Source organism: Seriola aureovittata, chromosome 15, assembly GCF_021018895.1.
Source record: "Seriola aureovittata isolate HTS-2021-v1 ecotype China chromosome 15, ASM2101889v1, whole genome shotgun sequence".
NCBI classification, from domain to species: domain Eukaryota; kingdom Metazoa; phylum Chordata; class Actinopteri; order Carangiformes; family Carangidae; genus Seriola; species Seriola aureovittata.
In genome coordinates, this window is record NC_079378.1 from 18,952,550 (window position 1) to 18,975,737 (window position 23,188).

At 39.3% G+C, this 23,188-nt stretch overlaps 1 protein-coding gene across 1 annotated transcript in view; it reads left to right on the forward strand.

Annotated features, from left to right (window-relative positions):
- Positions 1-1,318: 1,318 nt before the first annotated feature.
- Positions 1,319-23,188, forward strand: part of ntm (neurotrimin) — a 427,786-nt gene continuing 405,916 nt past the window's right edge. Inside the window, exon 1 of the mRNA XM_056396544.1 lies at positions 1,319-1,531. Coding sequence (XP_056252519.1) covers positions 1,471-1,531 — 61 coding nt within the window. The 5' untranslated portion in view covers positions 1,319-1,470. The remainder of the gene's footprint in view (positions 1,532-23,188) is intronic.

Here is a 23,188-nt window from a genome sequence, read left to right on the forward strand (position 1 = left end):
GCAAGTCCAGTGATTGAGTTAATGATCACTACAAACAGATGCAGACAGCTGATATTACCGGTATCCAGTCTGTTTGGCTTGTGACCAAGCGTAACCTCGAAAAACGAAGCCGATACAAAATTGCCAGAAACTGCAGTTCCTTTAATTGTCCACTTGACACTGGCTCCAAAAGCCAGTCAATCCCCATAGAGTCCGATGTTAAAAAGCCCTACTTTACAGCAGGAATAGACATGTTTACAGCCTGGTACAAAAACGGTTTTGGTCCCTACATCTAATTTCCCCCTTCATGACAACTGTACAGAGGGTGTATTTTCTATACCTCACCTACTCAAAGTTTTATAAAGGTTTAAAGTTATGTATAATTGAGGGCGTGCCAATTTGAGTGACAGGTGGGGGAGTGTATGCTTGCCACAAACCTGCAGGCACATTAGTCTCAGCTCCACACACACCCATTTTTGGATTAGCTGGGAGTTAGACAGAGTCAGGCACTGCGAAGACGGTCACAACCGTGCAGCCCACTCCGAGCTTCAAAACCACTCTTCAGTAACCTATGGATGATGTTATGGAGGTCTGCTACATCCGTCCTTATATACAGTCGACCTTTCAAAGTTAAGCAATATTGAGCAGTTCAACCCTGGTCAATCCCTTTTCAGTTTGTTTCATTCGACAGTTTTAGAAATATGGAGATGCAAAACCAGAAATAAGAGAAACTAGAGAAAAGTTAAATTGATTTCCCAATTTTTATTATACATCTTGTGATGCCTTAGATTTATTTTGTGACCCTGGCTGAGGGTCACAGTCTGGCCAAGAACCAGTCTGGTTTTAAATGCTAGTCACTGTTGGTTTTAGGGCTGGAAATCTTACTGGACTTGTTGCATGTTAAAATTAGCCCTGATAATGAATCATTATTAAGCCCACTCACTGGGTTCCACTGGAAACTGAAAAAAAATAAAGAACTCCTGAAATAGAGCCTACATGAAGATCCTGCGTCACACCTCTGCTCGCACTTAATATCTTGAATGAAGATAAATACCCGCGATAACTGAGTAAATGAGGTGGAGGGACTGCGGGAGGGCAGCGCCTCGTCAAGAAGTCACCGCTAATCGCCACTTTAAGCTCGCTACATACAACCGGGTCCGGACAGGAAGTGGGTAGATGTTTCCTTCAAATTAAAAGCGCTTCTACAGCTCGATGAATACACGACCATGTGAACATAGGTGAGTATCCTTTTCTTGAAGGAATCCAGACTGCAAGTGGTGCTGTTGAATGCCGCTAACTTGCGTGTAGCAGCGCTGCCAATAACCTCACAGTTGAAGGAGGGACTTTGTGAAGCGCTGCGTTGGTGGATGCTTTACAGTCAGACAGGAGCACCGGGTACTTGAAGAAAAAAGCACTTTTCGGGATTTTCAGAGACTCGCAGGCTATTCTTTCCTTGACGACATCACACAGCAGACAAACAGATCGATAGACATGAAGAATCCTCTGTACTGGGCTATGCTGGTCGGGATGACCATCCTGCTGATGGAGCAAGGTAAGTGATGGATTTTGTTCTCCTCGGAGCACTTGTTATCGCTGTCTTCGACTCTGTTCGGATGCGCCTGTTTGTTAGTTTATTAAGTGGCTTTTTGTGCATGTCGCGGACAGTCTTTGGCTCGATGCTTGCGCTCTAAACCGCAGCTTAAATTAAGCGATTAGTGAAGTGCAGTTGAGCTGTTTTGGCCAGTGGCGTGACTCTAAGTACCGAGTGTGATTTGAATGTATTTTTATACTGGTTATATTAGGCTTCAGCCTCTTCTCTTCTGTCAAAGTTTAATCCTGCCAGTGTAATTCTCAGCAGTATCAGTTTTGCTTCAGTTGTTTATTTTGCGTCAAAAAAAGATAAACAGGACTAATATGCCATTGATCATTCTGGCTTTATAGCCTCCAGTCACACAGCTCTCTACTTTAATGCACCTGCACTGTGCAATTGTCCTTTTTGCGCTTGTGGCTCCTGCTGCCCGCGGATCATAGAGACGCATGGTAAATCTTCCGGACGGGAGGTCTTTGCTGCAAAGTTGATTAAGCATTAGTTCTTAATCCATATTGACTGCGTGGTCAGGTCAACAAAGTTAAGCCCTGTATTCTCCGGGCAGGCAAGAGTTCTGTGCTGTTGGAGCGGAGAGCAGTGAAGCAGCTCAGTCTTCCTGACCTTGTTTACACCTGACATTAAAAATTCAATCCAATAAGTAGATTGTGGCTGGATAGAAGCGCGCCTAAAACATGCAAATAAAGGACACATAAGGAGAATGAAAACGGCATCTTTATCAGCCCTAATCAACTGCTTGTGTATTTGTCTTTGCTTTTCCTCTAGCTCCATCATCAGTAGGCTACACAATATAATGGGCACTGGAGGACAGATTAATGTTGTGAAATCCTCCCATGATAATGACCCTTGAGGTCTGGAGTAAACAGTTAAATAAATGTGTGAACAAACGAATGAAGTGCATGAATCAACGAATAGGATGGAAGGAAGGAGGGCTGTTTTTCCTTAACACCTCACTATATTTAATTTGGCCAGCAGCCCCTTTGCTCTTTATAGATGCCCCCCCCCCCACCCCACCCCCCACCACATACACACACACACACCCGAAGTCCTCCCCAGTATGTGACAAGTCAAATTCCTGCATAATAAAATAGAAGAGCCAAAGATTTTTGCTTAAATAGCTAAAATTATGATACATGCTTACAGAAATGAATGTTGAAAATAAATATCGATCTGAAATAGAATCACATAAAAACTTTATTGATCCCTGCAGGGAAATTCCTTTGTTACAATTCTTCAACACAAAGTTAGGAGGGAGGAGGTAAATAAGTAAAAGAGTATAAACTATAAGTAATGATACAGTAATAATTACAAAGACAGAATGGAATGTACATATTTGCAAAAATAAAAAAGTAATCACACAAAATCATAGCAAAAATGGAAAAGTGAAAAGTAAATTAAAAGTAGATTAACATTAATTTAACAGTAAATTAACCATAATGTACCAAGTTAAACTGAATGAAAAGTGTAATGTTATCAGTACTTTGATAGCAGAGCACTGATGAAGATGCCGAAATGAATAGATTTACATTATTTTAAACAGAGTTAGAAGAAGTCGCAGTAGAAGTTGTAAAAATTTAGCAGAAAGGGGAGGAACTATACAACTGGATGTCACAGGAAGGAAGCAACTGCTGTGGCATTCAGTGCAGCACTTAGTCATTGTGAGTCTCTGTGTGAATGTGCTCCTCTGGCCAACCAGAGCATTGCGTAGAGGATGAGCGATGTTGTGTATGACGGAGAGTAATTTTGACAACATCCTCCTCTTTACGTCTACATGCAGTCCCAGGACTGAGCCGGCCTTCAGAATCAGTTTGTTGAGTCTGTTCGTGTCTGCCACCCTCAAGCTTCTACCCCAGCAGACCAAAGCGCAGAAAATGGCGATGGCCATAAAAAATCTGCAGCACAGTGCCACAGACATTGAAGGACCGGAGCTGTGGTCCTTTATGTTCCTGGTCCAGCCCAGTTTGCTCCACAAGTGGAGACCCAAGTATTTATACTCCCCCTCCCAATGCATCCAACAAATGCAGAGTCATCAGAAAACTTCTGTAGGTGGCAGGTCTCTGTGTTGGACCTGAAGTCTGATATGTGTATAGGGTATAAAGAAAAGGTCGTCTGTGGAGTTCCAGTACTGCTCCCCACTGTGTCTGACAAACAGTTCTGGAGACGTCTGGTAAGGTAGTCCATGGTCCAGGACGCCAGAAAAGCATCAATCGACATGACAGTAATTTTCTTCCTCAGTATGGCAGGGTGGATGGTGTTAAAGGCACTGAAGAAATCAAAAAACATGATTGATTAACACAAACAGATATGGTCACAGCTTTACCTCCTTGATAATGATGTTTTCTAATTAAAATAGAAATAGAAATTTAAAAGAACTGCCTCTTTTCCCATATTTTATTCCATCTCCAGCAACGCTAAATGAGGGTTGCGCTGAATACAGTGAACCACTATGGTAAACTGAAACTGTGATGTTATGTGGCACACTGTTTTAGCATATAAAACTCTGCACTTTTCAACCTAATTATGTATTTGAGATGTGTCAGTGCTAAGAGAAAGATGGAATTAATCAAGTGACTCACTCTGTGTGGTTTTTTTTTTAGACCAGAGAGAACTTGCTTTAACCCCACTTAATATATGGTATTGACAGTGACAGTATGTGCTGAATTACATTATTACTTATGTTGCAAAGTAGCGTAGTCATTATTTTGCAGGCAAGAAGAAGTGCCAATTGAAAGAAGACCTTTACTTACCTGACAATATTTTGAAAAATACACAAATTTCCACTGAAACAAGCAGCCAGGGAGATGCCGTTTTGTGTCACATTGCTGCACCATTAAAAAATTCTGCTTTTAATACACCTGGATAAATTGTCCCTTCCATTTCAAGTCCAATCCATTCTTCAGACAGCATCGAAACTGTGCTGAAGTCATTTGCATATCAGCCGATCTCTTGCAGAGTCAGAGATGTGTTAGATTCGATTAGATGAAACTTAAATGGTGCCCATGGGGAAATTGGGTCATTGCAGCAATAGAATTGGGCACAGATAAGGAATGAGGCAAATTCTGATAAGATAACAAATAAACAGAATCAAAGAACATATGGAGGATAATAAATCATGAATGAATTGAAAAAGGAGGATTTACAGGTGAGCAGAGGGATTCAGGGTGAATGAATCACTAGTTCTCATAGAAAAGGCAATATTTAATTCCTAAAGTCATTCTATGAGAATCAATCAGTCATTTTATGAAACCCCTATTAAACCCAATTGTTTTTACTTATTATTGTTGTTGTTGTTATGCAGAATTGGTGAGCTGAAATGAGCTAGAAACATGAAACTAGGCCAAATAAATTGAAATTATGTGCATGTGCTGTAATTAAGGCCAAAAGATTGAATTTTTGGAAAGGCCACGTCCCTCACAGAGCAAGTCCGATCGAATTGAAATTGGACACACAAGTCGAGCACAGTGTGCTCTTCAAAAAAAAACTTTTTGGGCCTTTTGGATCATAAATCTTGGCAGATATCTTGATGTCGTGTTTGGGAATAGGGGTTGTATGTACCAAAAATATTTACATCAAAACCTGGAGGACAGAATCTCACCAAACTTTCACCAAACAAGTCACCTTTTGAGAAGACATTCACATTCAGACACACAACAGTTTTCACTGGTGGCCTAATTCATTCAAGACGACTTATCTAGAGTGGGGTTTCTTTGCAAACAGACGATCAGTGGCAAGCTTGCAGAGAATAACCAGACAATGGCTACAAGTTTCATTTTGGCCCACGTTAATTATTTGCTGTATGACTAACATGCCTGCATGTTTGATACTATTGAGGTATTGTTGTCATCCAATATTAAATTGATGGATGATGGAAGAGTAAATGAGTAAATGTCAACAGCTTCAGTGAGCCAATCACCATGCAGCTTGCTAGGACCAAGATCTAATAATGCTGGTGATTGGCTGTTTATTTACATGAATATGTTTTAAGTGTGTAGAGACCGAGCTTCAAAATAAAACTAAAGTAAAACTATAATTTGTATATTAATGTGTATTGTAATTTTCTTTTTGTTAAAATGGATTTGTTAAAATTAATTAAAAAAAACTGGTATTGAAGTCAAAGTATTGGTATCAGTACCGATATCGAAAATGTTGGAACAATACAGCCCGTGTTGGAAATCTGAACGCAGGTAATGTAACAAACTGTCAGAATACAACACAAGTCATGTTAAAAGTTAATTCTTCCTATTCTGTAAGTAATTATTATGAGTACATTTCCATTACTAAGTTCAAGTACTTTGTATCAGTATAAGTTAAGCTGTCATGACTGTTGAAACATGCAAGACTGTGGGTCTGTTTTTAAAATAGAAAGTAGTTGTTACAGTAGCTCCTCTCATGATCTGACCTGATTATAATCAGGAATGAACGCATCTTGTAAACATTGTGACTGTTCATGAGAGAAGTAATGATGTTTTGGCTCATGTACAGATGTGTAGAGAGATATGCAGAGGAACCTGCCGGTCAGAAAGAAGATGGTGGGTTGGATGTAGAGAGCAGGGAAGATCACAGGACGAGAGAAAAACAATCCGGAGCGATTGATAGAGACAGTAAGAAGCGCCTGGGCTGAAGCGCTCTGCTAGTTGGCTGGCTGAGGCTCGAGCCACTGTGGCAGGAAGCACTGTACATCTGGATGGCAGTCGACACGAGCAAGTGCTTGAAGCGAGCGCACCTCAAGGGGATGAGCCGCAGGCTAAATTTGCTGTGGGGCTGCGTCAGTTCACTGAACAGAAGGTGGGAGACTTGGTCCAAAGTTAAGATTAGTTCAGTTTCCTGTTGATTTTCCACCTCTACTTCTTTTTCTTTCTTTCATTTTTTTAACTTCCAGGAGACAATGCAGAGTACATGATGGTATCACACTATCCTTTGGCTTTCTCATGTGCCATGGTAAAATATGTGTGAATGTGTCACGGTCAGCTTCACAGGGCCCCTCACAGAATTCAGCCCTGTATTATTTTCTCCCATCTAATATGCTTGGCACAGAAGGTTATATGCATTCACCATGAAAGAATTTATTCACACTTGACACCAGAGTCATACATGAAAAAAAGCACTTCTACATGGAATATGTGCTGGGAATAAGTTGGCCATATCCTTTTGTGTTGTCCGTAAGGTAAGCAATGGAGTTAATGCAGCTCAAACAAAGAGTAGCTCTTGCTTTTCTGCAGCTGGTTGTACTGTTTCTGTCGGTGGGCTGAATATGGAAGTAGCTTCAGAATGTTTGCTGAAAGCAGGTGGGATCTAAACCTCAACAGTTGATCATCCTCCACAAGAACAGAATGAACAAACTGCAACATGTGAAGGGAAGGTGATAAGCAATCAAACATTGACATCAGTGGGTGTTGTGTGTTTCTGCACAAAGGAAACAAAATTGCAAACAAAAAAAACAAAAAAAACTGGAATACAGCAAAACATTCCAACATGAAACTGCCCCAAAAGATGCAGAACATGTTATTTTCTTGACAAAGGAAAAAGGGCATTTCTTACTGGAGTATTAATCCAGCTTAAGATAAACACTGGTAATGAGGCAGCTTCATTGTCTAAGCGGGCTGCTTCCCTCCCTCTTTCTCTGTATGTGGCTAGGAGAAGACAGTGCTTGCTGTGTTGCTAGGGCGCAGCACAAACTCTTGAGGTTTTTTTGGCCGAGACTCTTGCAGGCCTGTGTATTGTGCCCTTGTCCTTCCTCCATCAGCCCGTGTCAGCCAAAGACGAGAATTATAGCCGGTTAGATCGAAATTTGGAGCAACAGCTGTTCTTGGATGACCAGCTGAGAGAGCAGAGATGGATAGGGGTGGTGGTAAGGGAGCCATGGTGTGCTCGTTGTATGCAGTCTTTTGTTAAAGACATTGGGATCATTGTTGATGGGTAGAGTGTGTTCTCTTCTTATCGCAGGGCTACAGCTATTCAGTAGGGATCTCAAGGAAAAAGAGGCAGAGCTGTTGCCATAAAAAATGTCCATGTTTGTGTCCGTTTCCCCTGGTGAACAGTCCACATGAAGTGCTGCAGAATATATGGACCGAGCAGGCAGATGGCAGACAATGTCAGGTAGCTATCACCATCTGTGTTATGTAATAAATGAGTATCATGTAAATTGGACATTAAAGAGATGCCATTAAAGCCAGGGGCTTCTTAGCAGAAAAGTAAGAGTTCACCCTTATCCTCTCTTAGAATAAAATGCACTGATGTTTGCATCTTTCTTCATCTACCTTTACTACAGATAGTGATTTACTACCCCTCCCTGAATAACCCCCAGAGACTGGCATGAACCTGCTGTATACAGCTGTGAGCTGCAGTATGCATATCATTGGCCTGTCATGAAAACAATCAAGTTTGAATGAACGAGAACAGACATGTAACTCCTTCAAAATAATTTAAATGTAGGCTAAATCTCCTCTGTAGAAGAGACGTGTTAATCTGCAGGGCCTCACTTAAACTAACAGGTGACTCCTCAGATTTGTTGTCATGGTAATGTTACTTTAAAGGGCACAGTGCTTTTTCTAAAAGTTTCTTGAGTGTTACTGACATTTGTCAGTTTTCGGTTTCACAGGACAGATACTAAGCTTCCACTTGTACAATGGTAGAAATCAGTACTGATACTCATATTGATTTCAAATGAGTAACATCTCAATTCATTGTAGAGTTGTGCTGTCAGTCTCTGTTGTGAATGTGGTTATAAATACCTAGGTGTGCACCTGGACAGTAAACTGGACTGGTCCCTGAACACGGATGCCATCTACCAAAAGGGGCAGAGCCGGCTCTTTTTCCTCAGGAGGCTCAGGTCCTTTGATGTCTGCAGTGAAATGCTGCACATGTTTTATCAGTCAATGGTGGCCAGTGTACTGTTTTATGCTGCAGTCTGCTGGGGCAGCAGCATGTCCGACATGAACACAAAGACTGGACAAGCTGGTAAAAAAGGCTGGGTCTGTGCTTGGCAGGAGTCTGGACTCACTCAGGACTGTTGTGGAGAGACGTATGCAATGTAAGATGGAGGCCATCTTGGACAATACCAACCATCCTCTCCACAATATTCTGGCAGGACAGAGAAGCAACTACAGCTGCAGCAAACGTCTCATCTCACTGCGCTGCAGAACAGAGAGGTTCAGGAGATCCTTTGTTCCCACTGCCGTCTGGCTATAAAACACCTCAGCCAAAGGAAGTGGACTAAACTAATTATTATTGTTTATTTATTATCAACTGTTATTATTATTATTATTATTATTATCAACAATGAGATAATGGACACATGAATTTCCCCTAGGGGATACATAAAGTATCTATCTATGTTTCTTTGTTTGAATTAGTCTATAGAATAAATGATAAATATTATTGTTTTATAATGCATATATAAGAAATGTGTAGCCTGCTAATAGTAATAGTTTATCACTATGAACAGAGTTGAAAGGAAGTGCTTTTATTTTGAAATGCAAGGAAGTAACCTGTCGAAGTTTTTGATGCTAGCTTCAGTGATTTTTCGAAGTCGAGGTGTTATTTAATTTGTTCCTTGTAAAACGGCAAGCAATAGTCTGTTGCTCTTATACGTTACATTGTATGAGTTGAATTCAGAAAAACAGTTACAGACCCCATCTTTAAGTTTTTCCATATACTACAAACGGTGGGATATTGAATAAAAAGGGGAGCCCTGGTGTGTAGATAGATAGAACATTAGAAATAGGATGAAAATAGTTTTTTGTGATGCTCCCTGCTCCTGAAATACATGCTCTCTCATGGCCGCATTGTATTCTGGTCTGTTGAGTCTGCTGTTACAGGTAAAATGAGTTTTTCTGCTTCTTCTACATAGGTTAAAAATCTGGACTTGCCATCCATGAATTAAAAAAAAAAAAATACAGGATGAAGCAACAGTGAAAGATTGATCACCAACAGCAATTTTTGTATTGTTGTTCCACAGCTGAGTCGAGAGGTTGTCGTATGAATATATATTTTTTTCAATTAAACTTAATGGTGCTTACTTTCACAATGTAATATTAAGGCAATTACAGACATTATGAGATGATGAGTGTCTGTAATTGAGAATTGTTACTCCTCAGATGTGAAATTGCCACTTTGCCTGTTTCATGGAAACAGCAAGGGGCATTATTTGTTTTCTGAAAAGGCAAATTGCAAATTGGAGGTAATTGTTATCCAGTTGTCTTTTTCATTCCTGCCATGGGAAGCAATTTCCGTGTTGCTTTCTGTTTCTGTATTCTGTATTGCTGCTTTTTTTCCCTGTTTGTTTGTGTGTGTGTTTGGTATTTTCACAGTTGCATATCCCAAATAAATCATTTCTTGGTTGTAGAAAATTTGGTGTAAGAGTTTAATGGAAGCCTGATTGATTTACTCATTCTTAGTTTTGGTCAACAGTCAATTTGCAGCACTGAAATTTCACTGAAGGCTTTTAGAGCCAAGGCTAAGCAGAGAAGGAAAAAAACAAATCTCCGGAGACGCTGATAGAAACATATTTTTTGAATATCATATTATTACTCTATAATTTACTTTTTCCTCCTAATGTATAACATGACAGACGGACAGACTTTAATTCTGAACTTTCAAATTTCGGAAATGCTGATATTTGAAATGCAAATAAACATCACCATGTAAACATATCATGGGCAGAAAATGCTACTCGAATCTGATTTTTGTTTATTTTTTATACTGTAAGTGATGGAAATGTGCTGAATAGTTTGCACATGGCTTCTGCTGAACTTCCTGGATAACAAATAATGCAGCATCATCACGCAGTGGCAATACCTACAGTTGCACAAAAGTAAAGGCAAAGCTTATTGAGAAGCTTTTTCTCCCCCACATAGTTTCCCAAGTCCCAGTGAAGTGATCATGTGACCTGGTGGCCACAGGGGACTTTGCCAGGGAGGACTGATTAATAAGCAACAGGGATAGTGACTTTAGACTGTGTCCATTCACCAGGTTGTCTTGTCTGAGGAATGCTACCTCCTTGAGAAACACAGCTTGCACATTGCACTGTGTGTTTCTCTGGAAGCATCTTTATAAAAAGTATGCCGAGTATGCCATGTTGATATACACTGTTGCTCATAAAGTTGGAATAAAATATTTTTTTACCTCTTTCCATGAAATGATTGTGACAATGTGATTTATTCTTGACAGATAAAGTGTATATCTTCTCAAAACTTTAGTAGTCAATCTCTTCCAAACATATCACAATGAAAATTAAACCACAATTAAACTGTAAACAATTATTCCAACTTAATGGACAACAGTGTATGTGTTCATACCTTTAATACAAAACAGTGAGGTGGAATAAAGGCACGGTTTTCTCACCTTGAAAATTCTGTTTACCTCATGTTTTTTCATAGAGGCCTGAGTATTGAAAACTTAACGATTCCTGATCAATTTTCTGAGTGAAAAAAAGTTTTTACACAAGTTTTTGGCATACAATCACACCTAACCAGCTTGGAACTGGTTCTCAACTGGATCTGGTTCTTGAATCCCATCCCTGGCCATAGCTGATACTTGCACTGAGGGAATGTTTTGGAACTGGAGTGGCCAGAGGATAATGAAATAAGTTGAAACAACAGATTATTGAGCAAGAAGCCAGTGGGGAACAGTATAGATAATGGATGATATCCCCAACATTAACCCTGTGGTGAACAAAAAATCTCAGTCTAGCTATGTGACCTGAGTGGTTTTGCCATGATATGGAAGATTCCATTGGCTGCATTATAATCAGCTCACCTGTAGTTCTTGTGTCTAGCTTTTGTAATAGCTTCCTCCGATGTGCAACAAAAATCCCTGTCTTGCTTACACTACCGATACAATCAACACGTTTCCTGCTTTTATTCTTTACCCACTTGATTGTGGAGGCTTCCCAATCTTTCAGGAGCATTTACAGCCTGTGATACTTCTCTAAAACTTCCATATGTTCTTTTTATCTGATTGAAATCTCAAGGGAGGGAAACAGATATATAATTTAGGTGGGCAGGCAGTAGGTACCCACATCCATCATACACCTTCACCTGCCCAGATCCTTCACATCGACACTGTGATAAGGCCTGCCCTCGTGCATTAACAGCAGGGAGGCATCTCACAGTGGGGGAGTTGTTGTGTACTGTGGGTGTTGAGCTGGTGCAGCAGTATGCTTGCAATTTTGGAGCAGATGTTCGAGTTAGTGTTTAGCAAGCGTGTGGTCTGTGGAATAATCTGTGTGCAATTATTGGGGGCTTGACTGGGCATTTGTGTGAAGCACAAGAGATAATATTTCAATTAGTGCTATCATTGATTGGGCTGGAAGCCCCTTGGCAAAAGTCTTTGTGGTAAAATCTTGGAGAGTGCTAAAAGGAAACAGGTGAGCCTCCTGAGAGCAGGAATCTTCATCAAAGATGCAGTTGTCATTTTTTTGCTCCTCCTGAAAAACCTCACAGTTGAGCTGTAAAGTTGTTTGACCAGCTCCTGCAAAAGCTGTTGTTTCTGTGTCAACTGAGATGATTTGTAACTACTACAAACAAAGGTGACATAATGCCAGATTTCCCACTAGGGGAGGACAGAGTATGCTGATGTTATCTGAATCGCTGCCTTAACCTTGTGATTGATGAATTCAAAGTTAATAGATTAATACAGCTGATATAGCTCAAAAAGGACCTAAAGGCTCTTGCAGTGTCACAGAGCTGATAAGAGAGCCGACAGAGAGGAGTTATGAGCCTTCGGAAGCTTTGTATCTCTGTTTGTTGTTCATGCATTTGCAGGTCCATGTCAGGATATGTAAACTCATGAATATTTAACTAGGATTTTTAACTAGGATTTTCCAGATTATGATTGTTATGACATTCATGTTTTAGTCTTGAGTGATGCAGCAGTCATAGGCCCATCCTGTATGTGAATATCAATGAATATGTATGAAATATAGATTGGCCAAGGAGCCCTGCTGTATTACAGTGTAAACCCTCACTATCGGAGAAATGTTGCTTCTTGGCATCTGGCCTGGTGAGTTGTTTTGTGTTGTGGTTGAGCGTCTGCACTAAAGTAGCTTTCTAATTGTAATCACATCAGCAGCAGCTGTCTAAGATGAACCCTAGTGCCATTTAAAAAGCTGATGAGAGTGAACACGTGCAGCTCAGTGAATGTGCAGCTTTCAGTCTGTTTGTGCTTCCTGGTGGTAAAACATCACTGATGACCAACAGCAGGTTTAATGTACCTGGCTGTGATAAGAACTACTCTCATTCAGTTTGCCTAATCCCTTTTACAAAAAATAGCAGGAGATCATTTTTATCTAGGTTTCACATCAGCATGAAGTAAGTGTTTTTATTAAAATAATGTTACAAAATGCTGTCTGTAAATGTCTTTGAGAAGATCTAATTGTTCAAAAGAAATATGCTTTATTTGTTATAATGACTGGTTGTATGCAATGACAGTTATGAGTCTGTATTTTCCCAGTATTTTTTTAATAATTGTGAGCAGTGAGTGTGTATGAATAACAAAATGTTTTCTGAAAAAATAGAAGAAGGTATCATTAGTATGTGCACTGAAAACAAACTTGGCAGGGAACGTTTAATGTGGCTGGCGTTTCAGGACTTTATTTACCACCTGATTCTCTACAAAGCTCCTTCCATTACTTTAGACTTTACAATGCTCATTAAATTTCATGGAAGCTTATGTAGGCCTGCTTTATAATTAATGCTCAACGCTTGAGTGGCAATCTTAATAGTCTTTTAAATGGTCAATACAAAAATGAATGTTTCTCATTAATCAAAATCCCATTGTTGTGATTTCTGCTAAGCCCTTTTCTTATTCTTGCTATAACACGCTATTTATTTAGGCCAAAAAACACAGTTCCAAATGTAAAAATCACTTTCCTCCCTGGTGCTGCTACAGTATTATATATATATTAATATACTTATATATAGTATGTGTATATATATATATATATGTTGTTTTCCTGAAAATCCAAAGTGTACTTTCAGTGTGAAATTAAGCTTTAATGATCTAGGCATCCTGGTCCCTTTTCAAAGCTCCAGGAATCCCACACTTCCAAATATGAGTGCAGTGAAAATATAATAAATTATCAGCGACTATTTTGTGATTCTGCCCTGACAATGGCCAACATACATACTCAGTTTAGAATGGTACTGCATTAACAACGTGCACGGTATTCCACCTGTTGTGAGAAAACAACAGCTCAACCTGTGAAAAAGAACAACTGAAAGATGAAAAAACTAAAGAAAACTCAAAAGTCAGCTACTACTGTCTGCTTGCCAGTCTCCGTACTCAAGCCAGCAATTCATTAGCAGCTGTTAGCTTAGAAAGTAGCTAAGGCAGTATAACTCAGTTTTTCTCTTCTGCTGCAAACCCCTGAGGGGGCTTCACAGGCTGTGAAGTTTTGTCTCCAGGTGACCCAACTGTGAACCTAGCCTAGCTATAAATTGCATATTGGATTGGCTTCTAAATTAGTTGCAATGTAATAGAAATCCTACATAAAAGTGTTGAACTCAAATTTAAGGTGAGCATAAATAAAATTCCCTCCCTTCAGCAGATGAATGCGAAAACAACCATTCATTATCAAACCTTGCACACATATCATTCTGCACAGTGAAGCCCAAACGTCATAGTTAAGTAACTATAAGAAAAACACATATTTGAATGCAGGAGGACTTCAAATGAATAAGTTTGTATTAAATCTGAAGAAGTCATTTTGATGCTATGCATGGACAGGGTCTTATATCTGACTTTTATATGTTCCAACATATAAGTTTGTAATGTAGACTTGTAATAGTTTATACAAATGAGTAATTGGGTGTATTACATAGTATAGACAGCTAGTTAGAGACAGAATCACAGCACTGGAACATGAAAAATCCATTTTGAATTCACATCTGCAACATCTCAGTGTGATGAAGCAAAAATGATTCTTGATTTACCTGCAGTGGGTTTATATAATAGCACAGACTCAAGTACCTGCAAGAAAGCTTTTGTTAGCATAATTTAAGATGGATTTTGGTCATTGAAGACTGAAGACAAGTGCATGAAATTTCATCAGTATGCAATACTTAGCTATATACAGCAGAGTTGAAAATGTTTAGTGTGAAAAATAACATTGAACCAGCCACAAGTTATTAGATTCGTAGGAACTGTTTGACCAAAATTCACATAGCCACAAAAGACATGTTTAAATTATTTGATAATATTCCTGCAGTCTGTTCCTGTACCACTGTGTTTCTGTCATGGAAGTAAAAAAAAAAATCCTTCTTAACCCACATTTTAGCATTGTGCTATAGGTTGGAAATAGCTGTTTATATGCTTCATATATACAGTGAATGAGTCACTGTTATAATGAGCAGCTAACCAAGTGAAATAGATTTTTCTGTGCCGTATGATAAGTACTGATGTCTGTTTGCAAGCCTGCACCGCTGAGTTTAAATGTAAATCTGACTTTTAAACTGCGGAGCCTGCAGAGATAAAAGCAGTGCACAACACACAACTGCTTTCTTCTACTTTATTGGAACACCACCATTTGAGCTTGTTTTTGGTGAGAACAAATGTCTAATTTACATAAATGCCAAGTCCATCTGGTTGTAACAAACAGATCGACTACTGTATGTTTATAGTGGAACTGACATGTTGCTACTCTTCAGTCACAGTTTATGCAATGTAGTGTTGTAATTATCTATTACTTGCTCTGTAAGTGTCAGCTACATACCTGAGGCATGCTGTGACAGGCAGCTTTCAACACGGTTTATATTAGATACAGCCTGTTGTTTTCAGCCTGATAATGCAAACATTTCAGCCTCAGCAAGAGCATCACAGTTCTGTATTCACAGTGAAGGGTCACTTCAGGCAGCAGAACAAAAAAGGATGTGTGCTACTTTATTTGGTGAGACTCTTAACTTTGGGACCAGCTTATAATTTATACAGTATATGCACACAACACATTCAAAATACTCTGAGAAAATCAGCATTTGCAATTCATTTTTACCAAGTGAAAAAATAGTTTTTGCTTCAAACTTAAGGGTGAGAAATTAAAAATATCCTATTGTCTTAACCTGTTCAAATGTTTGATTTTGCCGTTTAACTAATGTAGTATGCTGCGATTACATGATCTGCTCTCCCACACAGTAATTGTGAGACTTAGTCTAGTTGTCTTCTTGTGCAGTATCCGGTTGTCAGTGCACTTGAAGTGGAGCCTTTGATGCAAGACGTTTAATGTTGAGACAGCCAAAAACAAACCTGCCACAACAAACCTGCTGTTGGACTGTATGAACCTTTTATTCAGTACATTGTATTTCTTGCATAGTATGTCGTGCTAAAACTCTTAATAGCCAACAAATTTGTTTTGGGTTGGACAAAATGAGCAGTTTGAACATGTCAGCTTGGGCTCTGGGATATTGTGTGTGCATTTGTCGCTCCTCTGAGATTCAGTTTACTGTATGTACTAAATTAGTAAATAATCAGCAAATCAATGGTTAACAGAAATAACTAGGTGGCAGGTCCAGACCAGTGTGAGCTTCAGCTCAAGTCCGTCAAAATTAAGTCATGTCGCACAAATATAATTATTCTAATACTATTATTCAACAAATGTTTTTTAATCTACATTATCTCAGGGTGGTGTGTGAGGCTCTTTCTTGTTTCCATAGAGGTTTATAGATACACAATAGATATAAACAACACATATTATAAAGTACTTTTTGCAAATTACCATATTTACTCCCAATGGATACATAAATTGTCAGGAAATACAGTAAATGATCATAAATACAAATCATATGATATTACAGTCAGTCTTTTTGAATATTATACAGCAAATACAATCTTTCATCTTCACCAATCAGTGGGTAAAAAGCTTGACTTCAGTTTTTCAATTCAAAGCAGAAAATTCTGCTCTTTTGTTTCATAGAATCCTAATTTCAAAGTTAATCTATGAATGAACCTAACATGTCCATTCCTCCATTAAATGTCCTGTTGTGCTTTGAGAGCAAACACTGTATAATCCACTGGAATGTAGAGAAATTGAAGCTAGTCATTTAACCTTGAAACAAAAAGTAAAAAACAAAACTACACTGTAAAGACTCAAAACAAAAATAAAAACAACAGAAAACAAAGGATGATAAAATAATAAAAGCAATTCTCAAAATGGGTCAAACACAAGGGACTAAATGTTTTAAAATGGGATTTTGAAAACAGGCAGCGGAAGGGCAGCCTAATATGCAGAGGCAGCTTGAGGGCTACAACTGTAAAGGCACCATCTCTCCTGTGCTTCAGCCTAGATCCTGGAACAACCAGAAGCAACTGGTCAGATTAAGGCAAGAAAGCTTGAAACATTTGGTGACTAAAGTGTGGTGTGCTGGAGAGGAGCTGAGGACACAGAGTGTGTAAGCCGTCTTAGACACTGTGTTCCTCTGTGTTGACTGTACATGTCGGCTTGTGTCACCGCTCTCATAGAAGCGGTGGAGGTTGAATAAGTGCCACTTTGTTTACACAGCTCTGTATACATATGCTACATACACTTTCATTAAATTCACTGTTAAATTCAGTTGTCTACTGTCTGTTTTATACACATTCATTTTCTTGTTTTTAATATCAGACAACTCCTGCAGTAAAAAGTGACCAAACATATCTATCATGTCAGTGTTGTTATGGTTCTGCACTGGCGGCAGCCAGGGCCAAGTGGTAGTAAATTTGGTACGGACATTCAGTTGAACTCAAGGATGAACTGATTAGAATTTGGTGGTGTGACCTCACAAAACACGTTTTTGGCCATAACTCAAGAATTCATGGGCTAATTATGACACAATTCAACATGAAAGTCTAATAGGATAAAATGTTGAAGTGATGACATTTTATATCCAAAAGGTCAAAGATCAACTTCACTGTGACACCACAATGTTCTGCAAAAACACTTTATTTAACGCTGTAACTCAGGAAGGGCAGATTGTGATCAGATTTCTTGCAACTTAACTGGTTGGCGGAGGCATACAGCTGTGAGGTGGTAATTCTAGTTTATGAGTGGTTTAATTTTTTTTTCTTGTTTGTCATCATCATACCGGATAATATGTTTCAGAAGAAAAATACATTTAGTACAGCTTTGGACTTGAAGAAATAATATTTAAGCTTTTGTTGACCTACAGCCTATACCTGTCAGTCACATATTGTGGTATGTGCGCTCAGCTGTTTCAACCAGGCCCCAGTTTGTTGTTAAAAAACCCACTAGAGACCATGTTGTGATAGGATCACACTAGCTGTGACACCCATCAACATGTTGATGTTCTAACCCATGAGTACTGAGTAGTACGTTATTACATGAGTACTCAGTACTCAGGTCGGCCCACACCCATCGTTCATTCTTCATTTTGACCTCAACTACACACCTTTGACGTTTCATGACAGACAGACGTATAAACACCTGCCAAAGAACTCAAAACCACCTCTGTGGTCGTTCCTACTACAGTCGGTGTCTCCAGGACCACATTTTACCATGAGACAAACACACACACTCATGCAAGGTTAAAACAATACCACGTTCTCACGTCTGGTATAAACAAAGTGAAATACATGCGTCCAGTTTGTGAAAATAAGAGCTTTATGGTGAAGAATGTTAAGAGCAGACTCATCAGTCGGGTTTTACCGGCCAGCCAGCCAGCACGGCTTCACAATTAATTCTCTTTTTGTGCTCAGTATTTTTGTTTCAGAGTAGGATCACAACATGCTTTTAACAATTCATACCTGCTTCCTGTAATTGACTCAGAAGTGAAAAAAATAATGTGTACTCGTTTTAAATGATTTGTTTTGCACAGTTTCTTTTAAATAGAAATATTCTGATAAAAAAAAAATCATGACTTAAGTCATATCTAAGAGCTGAGAGCTGTGTCATCTCCTCTTAAATGGGTGACTTGGATTATTTGGCTACTTAGCAGATGCGATCCGAAATCCAGCTCCAAATATTGGCCTCCAACTGCTCCACCTTCTCCTCCAGCTCACCTGCTGCCATCTGTTGAGAGGCAGAAAGAGAGCAATAAGAGACTCGTTGTTGCAACCTGCCTTCTCTTTCATCTCTTTGTTTTGGAGTATATTAATTGCACATCCTGTGCTCATAGACCCAGTGTGATTTCAATGCTTCCTCTCTCCCAGATCTCTGATCTCTTCTCCATTACTTAACATCTTAATTAAGTTTTAACCAGCTAACACTGAGAACAGGAGAATTTTGGAGCAGCATGAATGTAGACAGATGCTGAGCCAGTTGTGTGTGTATTCTGCTCATGGCCTTTTGTTTGATGTACAGTACATAAATACAGGATATGTCTGTAGGTGCCATCCGCAATAACATGAGCAATAGTATATTAACATCTAACCTTTAGGAGTTTTCTTGCTCTTTTTTTATTTTGCTGGGATGAAATGAGACTCTCCTTCATATTAGAGAGCGCATTCAGTTGGAAGTGGCCTTCTTGGCTGAAAAAGTTACTGATTAAATTATAAATGAATCTGTTGATTATTTTTGTGATTTATTGTTCAGATTCTGTATCAAAAATCAGACCAGTCTATGGTGATTTCTACAAAAAAAAGGAGTTAAGGATCACACTGAAAGTGTCAGGGTTAGTGGTAAGTAGGACCCAAATGCTGCCAACACATGGGAGACGGTGCACACAGATTTATTAAACAAAAGAACGTAAAAAAGCACAGGGAACCACACGGAACAGCAGGGAAACACAGGAACAGGCAACATGAACAGACCGAGGGTAAAGCAGACATGAACAGACTGAGGACAACCAGACGTGAACAGGAGACGTGGACCGATGAGGACAAACCAAGAAATCAACAGACGAACCAACACAGACAAAGGGAAGCACAAAGACTATATAGACAAGGGAGGCAAGGGTGATTGAACACAGGTGAAACACATTAGGGCGGGGCAGACAATCACCACACAGAAACAAGACCACGACAGGAAGCAAAACACTGAGACACACAAGGAAACCAATTACAAAATAAAACCGGAAGTGAGAAAGTCCAAAAAAACAAAACCCTGGAGCCTCCAGGTTGAGACCATGACAGACGGACGTGAGGGAATGAGGGAATACCATTTGTTCATCCCTCCAGTAGAGTCTAGAAACTTGGAGAATCAATTGAAGCTGTTGTGGTGGTACATGCTGGCCCAACACCTTACTAAGACACTTAATGTTTTTTTCTGCCACCAATCTGCATGAAGGTACAGCTAGTGGGCATTTAGATTAGATTAGCATAGAGACTGTAAACCAGGGCAAACAGCTAGCCTGGCTCTGTCCAGAGGTACACCAAAGCTGGATTCTTTTTTGGCAAGACAACAGTTACACTGTATGAATCCTTTGTTCTTTATTTGTTCTCATAAATCAGTTACAAATCATGGATCACACTACATAAAATCCATTTTTCTATTTGAATTGTGGTCAGTGTGTTGGAACTGTTGGCCTTCAAGACTTGTGATGTGTGTGAAGATCTGGGCTGCTTCTATGAATTCTTTAGAAATATTCATGGCTATTTTACTATTGAAACTGTTAATTACTGATTGTGTTAAAATTGCATAATAGTTATACTCATAATTGCCTTGCTCTGTAATAGGCTAAGTGTTGAGTGTGGTTAGCAGAAGTTGATGTAGTTTTAAAAATGAAGCTTCATATTGAGGGTTGCACATTGTTTACAGTGGCAGCTCCCTCGAAACAACGGAGACAGGCTCAGGGAGAGAAAGAGCAGAGGGAGACAGCTAAAGGAAGTTTTTCAAAGCTGGTTTCAAAGACGCACCTGGCCCACAGCTGACTGAAATATCAAGCAGCCAGTTTTTACACATATTACCTCCACTGGGTATTTTTTTTTTACCTCAGCCAAACAGGTTATGTTTTCAACCTTGTCTATTTGTTTGTCAGCAGGATTGTTCAAAAAGTATTGAACCAATTTGTACTGAACTTTATAGAGAAACAGGGCAAAGGTCAGGGAAGGAACCATTAAATTTTGGAGCAGATTCAGATCATTTGCTATGAATTTGAATTTCTTTCCCTGAGGTCTGGTGTTTGTTGAAAATAGCCTTGGTGGAGGCCTGAGGTCTCTGAGTACCATACTAGTTGTCTTTGCATCTTGGTGAAGATGAAAGTACTGTAAGTATATTTCAATGGTCTGTAAAATAATATTATTAGGGTATATTTGATCTGCATTATAGCTTATTTTGTAAAATGTGCAATTTTAACAATGTTGTAATTGAACAATGCGTTTCCAAATGGTGACGAGTGAGATATTGTAACATTTTGTACTTCCTAATGTATTTTTATGCATGTGTTGCAAAATCAGGATGAGGAGCGGGGACACTTCAGAGGAGAGTAGGCCCTTCTTTCAACTGAGTCTTTGCCCCACAAAGTATAGTTGTGTGGTTGTGCGGCTCAGCTTTTACCAGTAATTCTGAAAGTAACAATAGCTACTGTCTTTTGAGGAATTATGATCCCATCCAATCAACCAAAAACAAACACACTGCAACAGCTCCAGAACTGAAAACCATTACCTGGTTTGGCCCATTGGAATCAAAATCATCTTTGTTTCAAGGCGTCGTACACACACTAACTTTGGATGAAAAATTCTTTAATTGTGCGTTTAACTGTCTTAGTCCATGCTCCTGCATATATTCAAGGAGTTTAAACTACTTACCTTTATCTGTCTCTTCTAAGTTTAAAAGTCACTCAACTGAACCATGTTTTTATAATTCCTGTTTAATAGTGTGGATCTGTACTCGGATGAGGCAGATTTATCATCCTCGCCAGCTGGATGGCACATGTGGAAATTATTACATTTTTATAGTCTTGCTCATTTCCAACAAAACTGTACCAGATCTGTTGCATCTGCTTTTGCAATTAATTTGTCAATGTTTACAGCTAAATTGTGAAATCTTGTAAACCATACATGCACAACTGCGTGTCCAACTCCAAATGTCTGACCTTTTTAACATGTCATCCTCTATCTCCTCCTCTATCTTTGCTGCTGCTTCTCACTGCATGTGATGTGTATACTTGAAATAGCTTTCAGGTGGAACATTTTTTTTTTGTTTTTTGTTTTTCAACAATTTTGTTATTAACCTCAATCCAAGTGCTGGTTGACCTTGAGTCAGCTCTCTACATCATCCGTCTGTGCTCTGACTCGACTGTTTGAGAGAACACACATCTAAACATGGTTTAAACATAGTAGCATCATGCAAATTTCCACTTCTGCTGTAAAGTAAAAACACTGGTAAGTGCAAAATCCATGAGAAAATTTTCAGACCCTATATTAAAGTTTAATAGAACCATTGTGGACCTATACTGTATGTATAGGTATCACTGGTGATAACATGAAAGCTCTTTTCTGTGTCCTCACCACTCTCTTGAGGAATCCCTGGATTTCTTTCTGAAAGTAAAAAAAACAAAACCCAAAAAACTAATAACGCTGATCCAGTAATTTATTCACACAGATATTTAAAGCAATTTAGAAAACGGCTGATGCAGAATCAGATTTAAACTTTCTCAGATTGGGACAGTCATGTCTTTGAGGCTACCCTGCGGCTATACTGAAGGCCATGCATTGGTAATGCCCTCTGGGAAAGTGGACGCCAGCTGGTGGCATCCATAATTTTTTTTTTTTTTGCTTGAGTGTCCCAGACAGGAAACACAGGAAAAAAAGGCTGATAGAGTCACCTTTTGTGTGTTTATCTAGCTCAATGTTGGAGATTGACAGAGGCCTATTTGCTATCACAGTAATAGCTGTGGTGCGTGTTGCTGTATGAAGGCTGACTGGCTAATGGTTTCGGCATGTCTGATTTCCTCCTACAATATGCTTGCACTCCTATGTCTCCCTATCATCAAATGTCAGCTGAGACCCATTCAGAGCAGCACATAGTCATATCATAAATGGTGTAATGCATCCTCATCGTCCATGCTTTTTGTGCCGCATTCCCCTGCTCGGTGTACATCCTCCCACGCAGAGCAGATACGGTGGACAGGTTCATTGGTATGTACACTGTGTTCTTAAATAAGGCAAGCCCACACTGGGATCATCAATAGGCTGACACACTGCTGTGGTGGTGCAGCCAAGAGGTTAAAATAATATCTAAATCAGGAAATTCTGGGAAGTGTGAGACTGAAATGAATCACTACTGTCTCATAGCATTTTCTCCCGCACCTCTTTGAGAATCCTTACATGCTGTATCTCTCCCACCAGATGGTGGGCCTCTTGGAAGTTGTTTTCACAGGGGTTCCTTTTGCTCTATAACTAGGTACCACAAGCCCAGAGAAATTATATCGCCATTAGTATGCAAAGAAATGCTAAGGCCTTCTTTTTTTTCATAAACCTTGGGCTTGTTTGCTCTGACTCATTGTCAGATTTCTGCCGAACCAAAGTGTGTAATTCAAAAGAAGCCGTCCTACGGGGGGAAAAACTGCAACATTAAAATCAATACTGTATAATATCTGCACTTATTGGGTTCTAGTATTTGTGTTGTATCCAGCATCCCAGGATACTTATACATTCAGTGTGAAATATGCAATGTATGACAGCTTGATATATACAAGATTACTGAAATTAGTAGGGAAAAAATGATGTTTGATAGCA